The sequence below is a fragment of the Magnolia sinica genome, chromosome 1, assembly GCF_029962835.1.
Source record: "Magnolia sinica isolate HGM2019 chromosome 1, MsV1, whole genome shotgun sequence".
NCBI lineage: Eukaryota > Viridiplantae > Streptophyta > Magnoliopsida > Magnoliales > Magnoliaceae > Magnolia > Magnolia sinica.
In genome coordinates, this window is record NC_080573.1 from 104,641,855 (window position 1) to 104,656,520 (window position 14,666).

The 14,666-nt window shown below is 40.8% G+C and overlaps 1 protein-coding gene across 2 annotated transcripts; it reads right to left on the reverse strand.

Moving 5' to 3' along the window:
- Positions 1-3,769: 3,769 nt before the first annotated feature.
- Positions 3,770-10,079, reverse strand: LOC131253013 (probable phytol kinase, chloroplastic). Of its 2 annotated transcripts, XM_058253837.1 has the most exons (6): positions 9,594-10,076; positions 5,691-5,758; positions 4,806-4,937; positions 4,608-4,723; positions 4,404-4,518; positions 3,770-4,232 (listed from the first exon to the last, which is right to left on the reverse strand). In XM_058253837.1, exons 1-6 carry the CDS (start codon positions 9,912-9,914, stop codon positions 4,034-4,036), a joined length of 951 nt encoding a protein of 316 aa, XP_058109820.1. In that variant the 5' UTR covers positions 9,915-10,076; the 3' UTR covers positions 3,770-4,033. The 2 variants fall into 2 exon arrangements, with proteins under 2 accessions (XP_058109820.1, XP_058109828.1); XM_058253845.1 differs by lacking the exon at positions 4,806-4,937 and having other exon boundaries at positions 9,594-10,079.
- Between the last annotated feature and the right edge of the window lie 4,587 nt (positions 10,080-14,666).

A 14,666-nucleotide genomic window follows, 5' to 3' on the forward strand; every position in this document is an offset into this window, starting at 1 on the left:
GAAATATGTAAATATGTATTTTACCATCTCCTGTTGTTTTTTACTAAAAAATTTCCACCGTTTTTCCAATGTTTCTTCGAGTATACATTTCCTAGTGGCAATATCAATGCATGTTTCTATATTTTTGGACACTAACGATGTGAACCATGGGTAGGATAAAATGAGGAGCCTGAGTATGGGTGTCTCACGTCAAAGGTAGGAGGAAATAATCAATTACTAGTCAAACCTGTCGTTTTGCATCAGTTATATCGGTGTAGAATGATCTTTGCCAGAACAGGATAGATGGCCACTTGTATGGATTGATCTTTTTTTTGTTTTCTCTGTTAGCTTGTTAGTACACCCCACTGTCAGTTCACACTTCACTGTTAGCCACCCCCACTAGGGATCGATACCAAGACCTCAGTGTTGAAACGAGGTATCTTTCACTCAGTCTACCACTTGAGATATGGATCAGGGTGTTGTATGTATGGATTGATCTTGCCAGATCATAACAGATGGCCTTTTGATTGGTCTTATGCATTGTTTAGAGCATCCTAGATATTATTGAAATATTCTTGGTATTATCAATATCTCTAGCTCAGAGATTACCCATAAAACTGATAGTATCAGAAATTCTTGGTATTAGCAATGTATCGCTAATTATCATCAATGTATTAATATCACCAATATTTTTGACCGTATAAATTCCAAGTGTCACTTATATCTCCAATGTATCACTAATATTTTGACCTAAATTTCAGGTGTCGCTCATATCGCCAGTGTATCAGTGATATTTTGATAATATCATTACTATATTGATATCGCCAAATATCTGTTTATTAAAAAAATTATTACAATTTTTTCTAAAAGCACATGAATGTATGCAGTGTTCAAATTGTTGACTATAATATCGCAATATCGAGACCACAATACTATAGTTATCTCAACATGGGCAAATTCAAGACCACAATACTTTTTCTTTGCAGTTGTCATAATTTCTTGGGAAAATATTATGTTGTCAATATTCTGAAATATCAATGGATGTTTGGATGGATAAATGGAACCAATTTCTTGTGACATTACATGCATTTAGCCTTTTATTAAATGAAAACTTATTATGTATGTATTCTTTTTATAATTTGTTATTCATAAATATATAAATATATGTATTTTAGTATCTTCTAAAGTTTCATTGAAAAATTCCTTCGTTTCCCCATATTTCTCCACATTTTCGGTTATCAGCAATATTATCAACGATATTGAAATTGTTTCCATATCTCCAACCAACTGATACCGGTCCTATAAAATGGACTTCACTCACATGAACACCATGCTTTGGTTGCATACAGCTAGCCCTTGTGCATGGACCCCATCTCATGGCTTCTGTTCGTTTTCTTTTGTCCGAAGGTAGGCCCCTGTTGTTTCCTTCGATCATATTTGAGCAGCCCTCCCTCCTACTGATTTTCCAGCTTCTCATGTTTAATTGTCACCTCCATTTTTTCTTTTATTCTCTCTCTCTCTCTCTCTCTCTCTCTCTCTCTCTCTGTCTCTCTCTCTCTCTCTTTGTATGCTTATTAGTGACTACATTTCCATGCATACAGCACAATTTTGATTGTCAGCAGGTATTTGGTAAGTGACTACATTTCCATGCATACAGCACAATTTTGATTGTCAGCAGGTATTTGGTTGCTCAGAGACAGTTCCGTTTTGTTCCTAAAATGGATTAATCTTGCAAAATACACATTTCTATTCAAAATAGGAATTTACATTTCAAGAGATTACTTTCTTCCAATTGCATTCGGGTCTTTTTATTCATAATCAATATAGATCATCCATTCCTTGGCCAACTATTGGACATTCGAATCTCATCAACATGATTCCCACAAGGCATAGAAAGCACAAGGGGAGACAATAAACTATCCAAATTGGTGATTTTTTTTTTCTTTTTTATGACAACTGGACGTTCCCACCTCAAAAGGGGTGAGACTATTCTCTGTGGATACACGCAATCACCCGCCAGCCAACCACATGCATCGGGTAATCTACATGGAGTGGAATCCAAATTAGTGATCAGGCCTTTTATAGTTTACTTATATAATTGCTTCTATAAAAAGAGAAGGAGATGACTGAATCATTTAAAAAAACAAAAGCCAAAAGACAAACAAAAGGGCAACCAAAAAATATAAGGCAACTCTACATCTCCAAACACTCACATCTCTCTTTCTCCGAAGGTCATGTAAAATAGCAAAAAGGACAACTCTCCAAATCGATTTACTGCACATCACCTGCCAACCTCCTATGAGCCTATGACCTCGAAATGGATGAAACTCATATAAATGATTTGAATGTTAGTTTTATGGACAATTAATCAAATGGTCCAGATATGTAAACAGTCAACTTGATCACAATGGACTTCTTTAAGCAGATATTTTTCATCCGTTGCTCATGCCCATAGCAGCCAACACGAAACAGGTCCTCATGGACCAGTGCCCCTGGTGGGACCCTATGCTCAGTTGCAACTACTACTGCCAGAAATGGGTCACATCAGGACACGGCCATGTCATGGAAGTGACCCCTAGAGGGAAGTCCGGGTACCTAATCACATTGATTATTGACTGGATTATCCTAACCATCAGACAATAGCATGAAAAATGGATAGTCAATATCAAGCAAGAAATCGGATTCAGTATGTTTTTATCGTACTGAGTAAACTCTTTTGGGCCCACCGTGAATGTATGTGGTTTATCCACACCGTCAATCCGTTTTGTCAGCTCATTAGGGGTTGAGATCAAAATTGAAGCATATCCAAAGCTCAAGTGGACCACACGACATATGTATGTGTTATTATGAATATACATGTGACTATACGAAGGATACTTGTATGTACATTTAATTAGAACACGAGATACATGTGTGGCACATACTAAATTAAGGGGGAAAACAAAAAGTTGCACGTGGCACAGACTAAATTTTTTTGAAACACAAGCGCAACAGACCTTTTGGAAGCTTGTTAAATAAAAGGAGAGCAGCATTTACCTTGAAAGTTACTTTCCCAGAAAGTATTTGGAGAGTAAAAATACAGGGAGTGGGCTGAGAAAATGTTTTCAGAACTTTTTCGGTGAAAACGCACTATTGGAAAATGTTTCCCAGCTAAAAGTGAGAACGAAGAGAAATCTCATTTTATTGGGTAGCATTTTCCACCCAAATACTTGCCGAACTCCCAAACAAGTCCTTAATATCATAGCATCACTTGGAAGTCACAAAAGCTTGCAAGTTTACTGTTGGGCACATATGGTGTATCAATGAGTGTCAAGACACCCTATGGAATCAAAATTTACTGTGTGAAACATGGTTGCAATGTATACTATCAAAATGAGGGCCTTCAAAAAACATTTGAAAATCAATTCATGGACTTCTAAAAATTGCATAATTTTTTTACTATAATTAGATCATTTACTCAAACGAAAATGTACGTTAGAGACAGGAATTGATTTAGGTAATGACCTTACTATCTGATCAACGACAAACAACCCAATTAGGCAAGTGAATCATGGTTACAGTTACAGAGAGAAATTTTATGAAGGTTTTATGATCCTTCAAAGGTTCGAATGTTCATATTGAAATAAGGTTAATAAGGTTGTTTTATCTCATTTCCATTCTCATGAAATCTTACCCACTGGAGATTCATGAAAAGATGGACTGACAAATTTGGACCGTTCAAAATGATGACCCATCAATAAATATGAAAAAAAATAATAATTCTTGATTGGGTCCAAATTGCCAGGAAAAATACAGAAAACCAACAATGTGCATTTATTCTCATGTGCTGCTGCAATCAGAGGATTTCATGAAGAGTAGAGAATTTATGATTTTACATTTAAATTACTCTACGACCTTTCCAGCAATGGTTGAAAGAAGAGACACGACCATTTTTGCCACTGAGCATAGTTTAAGCAGATTCAATAACAAGAGTAACATCTGTTGGCATCGCGGGAGGTGCTCTGTCTCCCAAACAGCTATGAAGGAATAAGCAAAAATATCACTGAGGCAAAGCTCAATGTGGCGGCCCATATCCGAAAAACAGGAAGGCCATCAGCATGCTCGTTAAAGGAACCGATATGTTATCATCCACAACCTCTGTAATTGGAAGCGATTCCACCAATGTAGCCACAAACGAAATAAGGGCTACTTTTTCCACAGTCGAAACCCAATCCAACCGCAGATATCCCAGACTCGCAAAGTAGTAGAGCATCCTACAACAGTCCATTTTCAAATCTGTCAAGACCACCAGACAAGCGAGTGCACTCTAATGCAACTAAAAATCTGAAAATCCAATGAACTTAACAAATCAAGAAATCACAACTTTTCTTTCTTTTTTTAATTTCCTTTTATTTTTGTATGGTGGATGAGAAATTAAAACCAACCCAATGGAAACAGCAAAACCGAATAAACACATGCAAATGCTTCCGATCCAACTCTTCTGTTGATTGTAAGGAAGTTTTAGTGCCCCAAACCTTCTCCCCATGATATCAGCAAATCCTACATGTGTAAAAGTCAAGGCTGAGACACACATAAGTGGAAGAACGCCAAAAACAAGAGCAAAATGTGGGTTTGATGAAAGGAGTTACCATCCCCACCACTCATTATACCCAAGGGGATCACTCCAATGGGAGACTCGCGCCAGAATACTAGAGCACACAACATCAACACCAGAACATAATACAGTGGACCGCGAAGCAATTCCCTGCAAGTAACCAGGCCGATCAAGCAACATTGCTGAAATATAGCAGTAGAATCAAGGGGCAGATGGAAATTGAAGTTATTACTCAGGCTTCCCATCCCGTGTGACAGATTTCACCAGACCCTCATCAGTGGCAATCGAGAGACCATAAACAAGAAGCCTTAAGCAATTCAGGAGGGGGACCACAGCTGCAAAATAGCGTGCCTCTGTAGAGGTGCTGCAGAAATGGGCGAGACGGCAATTTACTAAGGGTTGATGATATGAGAGAGATGGGAACTAAACAAAAATAAAGGAGTTATTACAGTGCTTGACCTGAACATATCCATAGCATACACTCATGTTTCAGTTTGTACAAGTGGGACAAATGGTTCCGCGATCCAAACCAGTGATAGGATTGCATCACCATGGATGCCCCATGCACCAAAGATTCAATGGCTATGATCTTTCAATCTCAGAGATTGTTGATATGTGGCATCCACAATGGGATCATAGGATCAAGGTCTGGATATCTGAACCATTTGTTGCACTGCACAAGCTGAAAACCTGCGCATACCAAAGATATTCTCAGGTCAAGCACTGTATAATACCTCAAGCACAAATGCCCCCACATGACAATGTGACATGTGTGCAGGATCCAGGATGTTCATTGGGTGGTCCCCACAGTGAATGTTCCTTGGATGATAGATCTGGACAGTCCATTTATCAGATGGGCCTCACAAGTACAAAGACATAGTGGTTAGACAAAATGATAGCCAGCAGTCCACATTCAACATGCATGCATTGCTCAACGATTGAGTGGGCAGCCTGCTTAAGGCATACAGTAAGGGGATGTCATTAACATCTCGCATCCAATGCACATATACTGTTGGCATGTGTTGGGAATTTTTGTTGGGCTCTTGGAGATAGGCCTTCTGCAATTAGCACTCCTCAAATAAAATAGAAGGTTTATTGATATAGAAGAGACGAATACCTGAAAAGTGGCCAAGAAGCCATGAAGAGAAGCCCTGATAATACATGCACCAGCTTCCTGCTCAGCTTCTGGTCTTAAGCCAGACAGATATATCTGAGAGTTGAGATGTGATAGATGGATAGACATACAGAGAGAAAGAGACGCAACTATTACATGCATGTCAAAAAGGCCGAGCAAGTAATGTATGGTCCTGGAGGGGCAATTGCCAAGCACAAAAGCACCCACACATTTGGAAAGCCATGGTCATTAATCAATTCATGTGCATCAGCATTAGGTGACAAGGCATTTGTCTACCTTAAGAGTGTTACAGCAAAGTAGCTTAAGAGAAGACAATTCCATTGTGGTGGTAGCAAAGGCATCTCGATCACCTTCTTGTGAAGCAGCCCCGTGTATCCCTTGCCTTAATGGATACCTTCTTGTACCTTCTTTTTCTTAACAAGTCTTCTCTCTCGTGTGTCCATTGCCTTAATGGATACCTACTTCCATTTTCTCGATAACTCCTTTCCCAAGTAAGAGAAGAAAGCAATGAGAACCTGCCCATCTTATGTAGGCAAGTGTCACCAAAAACAATACGTTCTAACATTACATGAGGGATCCCATTGTCATAGCCAATGGGTCCCACTGGCAACCTCAGTACATTAGACCATGGACTTCTATTGGACCCACCCCTAAAATGATGTGAGCCCTGATTGAGCAGATCCCTATTGCAAACCAAGTTGCAGGGTGCAAAAGGAATCCCGATGGATAGGAAAACAGTATTAAGTTCTAAATGTTTGGGTACATATGGGTATGGCCACTCTGAATGAGAACTTTGCTGGCATTGGCTAGGATTTTCCCAAGGGTGTGTTTATGTCCAGGTAGTATTTGTTGCAGGGCCCATCATATCAGTCCTAATTCACTGACTGGGTAATTGAAAGCATTTGGAGCATGAAAGAATCAATACTCCTTCATTCATTTGTACGAAAGCAATTGAATGCACAAATAACCCTAGGTCACTATAAGTTTAAAGGAGGAACTATAGGATCCACGTACTTTGCACACTATACACCGGTTTTCCAGTCTAACAAGTGGGAACCATGTGTCATCCAATCCATTGGTCTGCTGAGTACCACCACGGATGGAGCATACTCCCAGATAGGAAGATTATCAAGACCAATACAAGGACCTAGTTAAATATGAACCCTTGTTGCATATCTTCTCAACCACCTCTCAGAAGGCCACAAGCAAAAGGTTAAGATTGTTCAGTTGAGAATTTTCAGGTATCCAAGTTAGAATATAACAGACCATCAGTCTAGATTATCCAACCGTAGGCCCCACTTTCCTAAACTGAGAACTTGTGGACACTGCAAAGATGGGGTGACATATCATGTAATTCCTCTTACTAAAGCTGATTCAGATAAACACCCAGCTTGGTATCTGAGTTCGTATGTACCACTCTCCTAATGCACCATAGCCTGCGATTGATTCTTACCACAAGTGAGAGCTGAAGCAGTTGCCCCAACACCCTACCCAAAAAAAGCTGAGGTTTGAATAAGCTCACACACGTGAAGAGCCTGCCTTCCATGAGCAAGCACATGTGCCAATATGACTGGAGACTCGGATTGTAACATATTGACACATGCTTACGTGCAGATAGGTAGGGCTACACGCACATGCTACTTAGCAAAGACAATTACAAGATATATAAGCTTGGGAGATGAAAAGGCGTAACTGGAAGAACCATGATACTGTAGAGCCATCTATCCACACTAAACGTGGCAGCATGAATTATCAATCGGGTCCATCCATCCACTGGGCCCTAGCATGGATGGTTTATGCTTAAATCATACCTACTGGACAATCATATCAGTCTCACCGGTGACCCTCAAAACAGTTGTTAATGGTCAAATGTTGGTGGGGTAAATTGAAGAAAAGTGATTGATAGGATTATCTGGTAGGTTTGATTTCCAAAAGACAAGCCATTGATGCTAGGACCCACCAAATGGATGGACCCAATTGATACATCAGCCCAGCATGACCAAGCATTAGCATTTGGTGCTCGAACATAGGGATGAAGCTCCTAAGCCATCGTAATGCCTTGTCTGGAGGAATATATTAACACAGGGATCTCCTGCGGAATTTGAGGGATATGTGATCGGGGAGGGTGAATGGAAATTCCATGATCCTTCCCATTCTGGACTTGCGTATTTTTTCTCTTTGTTTTGTATGTTCTGAAGGGGTGGGCCCAAGTTTCTGAGTGACGAGAGGGTCATTTTTTAGCAGGGCCTGCTCTCCATCGCTCTATACTTAATTTTGCTATTATGAATATAATTGTTGCTTTTCATAAAAAAATAAAAAATCTCGGTCTGCGAGAGAGATAGAATTGATTAGACTTGACTTCGTGAGATTAACAACTAATCAATTGACCAAAAAACTTTAAGAAAGAAATTGATCAGCCATTGGATTAAATCCTACAGTGGTCATGCTATGTGCATTTCTATGATTCATTTCCGTTACTAGAATGCCCATGCAGTTTTAAAGAATGCCTCTGTTAATTGAATCCAGAAAACTAATTGGGCAGGTGTGAACAGTTTCTGAAATTTTGACTAACAGGCAGGTCAACGGTGAGAAATGCCCCCCTTTGCTTCTCTCCAAAGTCCAAATGGAAAGAACAGACCAGCCATCACAGCTCTAACATGGGGCATCCTCAATTCTCGTGTAATTGCTCACAAAAGATGAGCATTCCGGAACTCAAACCAGGTCGGCAATACTAGTATGAAAAACAGACATGCAAGACTGGGAAAATGACCGATGATCCATATTCGCCATACGCATGTCCTCACAGATGATTGGACCCACCCATTTTTTTAGTCTAGGGCATGCTAAAAGCATGCCTGAACTGATGAATTACCCAGAACATTGTGGATATTAGCTAGGGCATACTGAATGCTCATGCAATCACTGACATAAGATGGATGGTGGGCATTGCAGATCATGGCACATTGAAATGTGTGCATGATCTTGGCCATTCATCAGGTAGGGTGCATTGTGACCTTGCCTTGACCAAGAATCAGGTTGACAATATTAGTATGAAAAACACAAATGCAGGACTAAGGAAATGCCCCCGCATTAATCACTCCCGGTGAAGAGTCCAATTTGATGGAGGATAAGTAACCACTTGCTCTAAAAACTCGAACTGATAGAGCATGGCGAATTAATCCCTTTATCTCATATCCCAGGCCCCAAATTCATGGGTTCCGCAGGGCACCCGCCCGAGTGTGCCCCTTATCCCACAGGCCACCCCACCCGAGCCCAATGTGAAAATGCCCCCGCATCATAGGGCGCATTGTGAGCTTGCTTTGACCAAGAATCATACTGGCAATACTAGCAAGCAAAACACAAAAGCAGGACCAGGGAAACTGATAGAGGATCCATGTTCGCCATAAGTGTGTGTTGTATGTAGCATGTGTACTGATAGACGATCGGACCTGCTCATTTTTCTTAGTCTAGGACATGATCGCAGTATGCCCTAACAGATGAACGGTCTGGATTATCGAGGATCTGACCTAGGGCATACTGGATGCTCATGTAATCACTCATATAAGATGGACGGTGAAAACATTTGTGTGATCCTCGCCGTTCATCAGGTAGGTTGCACTGTCAGCTTGCTAGTATGGACAACGGAAATCCACAACGAGGGGAAATGAACGAAGATCCGTATTATCCGTACACGTGTCCTAACAGACGGTCAGGCCTGCCGTTTTTTCTTAGTATAGGACATGCTTGCAGAGTGCCCTAACTGATGAACGGTATGGATCTCGAATGCGAGCAGGCAGCTACCAGGTCCAGAGATTAGCAGTCGAAATGTGTTTAGGATAAGGAAGTAAGCACCCGATGCGCAGGTTAGAGAAAGGGAGGGCAAACCTGTTCGACTAGATTGCGCTTGGTGAGAAGATCGAAAGCGAGGACAAGCATGTAAGCGCCGGCCGTGACAAGAGCCGTGGCACCCGCATCCTGTAAAAATGCGCTGCGGTCGATGTGGGAGTGAAGTGCGCACTGGGGCGCTCGAAGCACGGTAGGTGCGCAGGATAGCTTTGGATTTAGGAAAGCTGGGGAGGGGAGAGGGAGGTTGAAGTATCGAGGGAGGGGTCTAGGCTTAGACAAGAGGAGGAGGCGGTGGCGGTGCGGTGGAAGAGTGAAGGATAAGGCTGCGGATGAGCCCAGGCTCACGATAGTTCTTCCCATCTCCGACAGCCGGGTGAAGCAAGTGTCCGTCGCGACTGTCTAATGGAAATCATTCATCCTCTCTGTCGAGGAGAAATTGAAAAAATGTAAATCGCGGCATACGTACAGTACAGGACTTGGATTGGGTGTCAGCGGAACGGCTGGTGCACCACACACCATCTATCCCGCTGATGAAATCGGATTGGGTACTGAGTTACTCAGTACGATAAGAACTCAGTACGCTCTTATCGTACTGAGTAAACTATATTGGGCCACTGTGAATGTATGTGGTTTATCTACGCCGTCCATCCATTTTTTCAAATCATTTTAGTGGTTGATCCCAAAATTTAAGCATATCAAAGATCAAGTGGACCATACCACAGGAAACAGTGGGACTAATGATTTCCACCGTTGGAACCTTTCTAGGGCTCACATTGATGTTTATTTGTCATCCAACCTGTTCATAAGATCACAAAGACATGGATTAAGGGAAAAAACAAAAACGATCTTGATCCATAACTTCCGTGGCCCCCAAGAAGTTTAAGTTTTCAATGATAGACGTCCAATTCACACTATTTCGTATGGTGTGGTCCAATTGAGCTTGGATATACTTAGTCTCCATGGTTAAACCCTAAAATTATCTGGTAAAATGTATGGACGGAGTGGATAAAATACATGAATCACGGTGGACGCTACAGAATTTACTCAGTACCGTTAGGGTACACAGTACGCTCCGCTTCCCTGGCTAATGTGGGTACGTGTCGTGCAAAGAGAAGGAAAGCGGAGGGAACGGGTTGGCTACTTCCCCCTGACACCAGCCCGTGGCTGGTGGTTGGTGATCCGTGAGCCCCACCATGAAGTATGTATTTCATCCGTTCGGTTCATCCATTTTTAAAGATCATTTTAGGGCCAAAAATGAAAGCGTTATAAATCTCAGGTTGACCACACCACAGGAAAACAATAATGATTGGATATCTATCATTTAAATCCAACTAAGGCCCACTGTACTGTTTATTTGACATCCAATCTTTTGATTAGGTCATAGAGAATCAGATGAAGGGAAAAAACAAATATCAGCTTGATCCAATACTTTTATGGCCCCCAAAAAGTTTTTAATGGTTGACATTCATTCAACACTGTTTCCTATAATGTGGTCCACTTAAAATTGGGACATACCTCATTTTTTGTATAATACCATAAAATGATCTAAAAACATAGATGGACGGCATTGATAAAATACATACATTATAATGGGGCCCACAGAGCACTAACCATCAGCCATTGGCTGGTGACTGGGGGAGTAGCCAATCCGTTTCCGAAAGGAGATTGCTGCGCATAGTGTACTGAGTAAACTCTGTGGGGTCTACTGTGATTTACATTTTATCTGCTTCGTCCGTCCATTTTAAGAGATAATTTGAGGGGGGTGAGTTCAAAAATAAATTATATCCAAATCTCAAGTTGATCTCACCACGGTAAACAATGTGAATTGAAATTTTATAGCTGAAGCTTTTTAAGGGTCTCTAGAAGTTTTGGTTCATTCTGATATTTGTGTTTTCCTTTCATCCCTATCTTTTTTATCCTAGGATCATTTTGAATGACAAATAAACATCACTGTGGACCATGGAAAGGTTTCAACGGTGGAAGTCATTATTCCCCGTGTCCTATGGTGTGGTCCAATTAAGCTTTGGGAATACTTATATTTTTTACTCAACCATTGAAATGATCCGGAAAAACTGATAAACAGAGTGGACAACCTACATACATTCACAGTAGGACCAACTTGGACGGCCTAGATAACCTACATACATTCACGGGACCAACTGAGTTTACTTAGTATGATGAAAGCGTAGCGAGTAACTCAGTACGCATGCTTGAGCTACGAGTGGTACGAACGGTTCAAAGGACACAAAAGTTACGTGCGCTCATAATGATGTATTTATTATATTCACCCGTCCATCCATTCTTATCCATTCTTATAGATGATTTTAGAGAATTATGAAAAAAAATAAAATATTAGCATCCAAAGCTAAAGTGGACCACACAAAAAATATGGGTGGGACAATGATTATCACCGTTAAAATATTCCTAGGGCCTACTATAACGTTTACTTTCCATCCACTATGTTCATAATGTTAAGCAGAATCATATTGATACACGACTTCTGTGACCCCCAAAAAGGTATCAATGGTAGATGTTCATTCTCCCACTGCTTTTTGCAGTGTGGTCCATTTGATCTTTGGATCTGTCTTATTTTCTTCAAAACTTAGGATTAGATCTCCAAATGGACAGACGGTTTGGATATAACACATACCTCGTGATGGGACCTACAGAACTCGGTGACGTCAACACACCAACCATATGGCTGATGTGCAGTGCACCAACCAATCCGCTTCCCTCACCAGTCACCACCGGGCACCTCAATTCTGATGTAGCGACGTGAGGAGAGTCGATTTGAATGGTGGGGCCGTAACTCATCTCTGACATCTAGGGAGAAGTGGGCCTGTGACCCTGGGTTGTGTGGGGCTTGTAGAGATGTCCGTTACAAATCCACTCCGTCCACCTGTTTTTGAATATAACAACGTAACACGGTTATTAAAAATCAGGCAAATCCAAAACTCATGTGGGCCGTACCAAATGAAAGAGTAGGGATTGAGTATATGGGTTGATAGAAGTTTTGTACCTGGATAATATTTGTGTATACGGTTGGCATTGGTACGGCAAACTTTTAAAGGCCTTGTGTCCTGTTTTTTAAATCTGAAATAAAGTCTGAATATGAAATCTGAAGTTAAAAAACTGGTCTGAGAAGTATGGTTGAGGTCTGAAAATTAAGTAATGAATTTGAAACAACTGTTTGTTATTTGAGAGGTCTGGAATATGTTTGGAAATATTTTATGTTATAAAGAAATTATTTTTTATTAAAAAAATAAGATTATTATATTTAATTCAAATAAATTAAAATACTTAATAGAAAATTAAAATATTGTTATTCATAAAACCCTTAATTCCTCTTAGCCGGAAGATTGTCACCATGTCATGTAGGCTTAAGCACCGGTAGCAACAAATAAGGCCCACAAAACTGGTGATACAGTGGCGTGATTCTACCAAAGTGACATCACCAAGTTACATGGGCCCACTATGATGTATGTGGGCCCCACTATGATGTATGTGCTTTATCTACACCGTCCATCTATTTGGAGATATAATTTTAGGGCATGAGTTAAAGAATGAGGCATATCCAAATATGTGGTTGACCCCACTACAAAAAACAGTGGGGAGATTGATGCCTACTGTTGAAACCTTCCTAAGGCTCACCATGATTTGTATTTGAAATCCAACATGTTCACGAGTTAACACAGACATGAAAGTAGGGAAAAAACAAATATCGGCTTGATCAAAAACTTTTATGGCCTATTTAAGTTTTTAATGGTGAGCGTCACTCTCCCCACTATTTTCTCTGGTGCAGTCAACCGAAGCTTTGGATTTGACTCATTCTTTAGACATTTACCTAAATTTATCTTTCAAAATGGATGGACGGTGTGGATATAAAACATACATCATGATGGGGCCCACATAACTTGGTGACGTTACTTCAATAGTGAGTTTAGGACTAGGGCTGGGCATTGGTCCGAGTCGGATCAGATTGAGTCGGATCGGATTGAGTCCAACTCGATCTGATCCGAAATGTACATGGCTTGATCCGATTTGACTCCGACTAGGTCAAGAAAACCGAGTCGGATCGGATTGGGCACGGTTCGAATCAATCCAAATTTAAATTTTTTCCTAGTGATCATTGTTGTGGGACCAATCGTTTCAATGGATCGGATGATGTACATAGATGACATGTTGGCTATTTGTTGTCAATGGAGGGTAGCTTTACTGTCCATTGAGATGGATTTGAGAAATCCTCATATTTGATCTACCTCAAAAGGCAAGTAACCTCTACCCAAACTACCCTCACCTTTACATCTCTCCCACATGCATTCGCAGCTTGTACGGGCCATCACATGAAAGAGAAAAAGAGTCATTATGTCCAATTGACATCCCACACCAACGACCCTAAAATGGCCACACCACCACATGTTAGCGTCTCGCGGACATGTGATTGACCCTTCATTTAATACTCTGATAGAGCACCACATATCATACTCATGCCCAGATATAAATGCACCTAAACCCGGTTGGGATCGTTTCCAATCGGATTGGATTCCAGATCGGATCGGTTCGGATTGATATGGATCCGAATTTGACCCAAAAAGCTTTTGGATCTGGATTGGGTCGTTGGATTAGTTCGGATTGGGTCAGATCCACCAGATCAGGTCAAGATTGCCCAATTCTATCTGGGACGCGGATTTCCAGCGGAAGCCTTTGGCATGAAGTTCTTGTGCAAGGATTCTGAGTGGGGTCTACTGTGATGTTTGTGAGAAAACAAACCTGTCCATTTGTTTTTCAACATCATTTTAAGACATGCTACCAAAAATGAGGAGGATCCAAAACTCAAGTGGGTTATAAGAGATGAAACGGTGGGGAAAGGCATGTCTATCGTTGAAACCTTCCTAGGCTCCACCTTACTGTTTATATGCCATCGAAACCATTTATAAGGACATTTTCACTCACATAAAGTGAAAACACCAAAAAATTAGACCGTTACAAAACTTTTATGGCCATATAAATGTTTCAATGGTGGTCACTAAATTTCCACTGTTTCCTCTCATGTGGCCCACTTGAGTTTTGGATCCTCCTCATTTTTGGTCTCATGTCATAAAATGAGCTTCA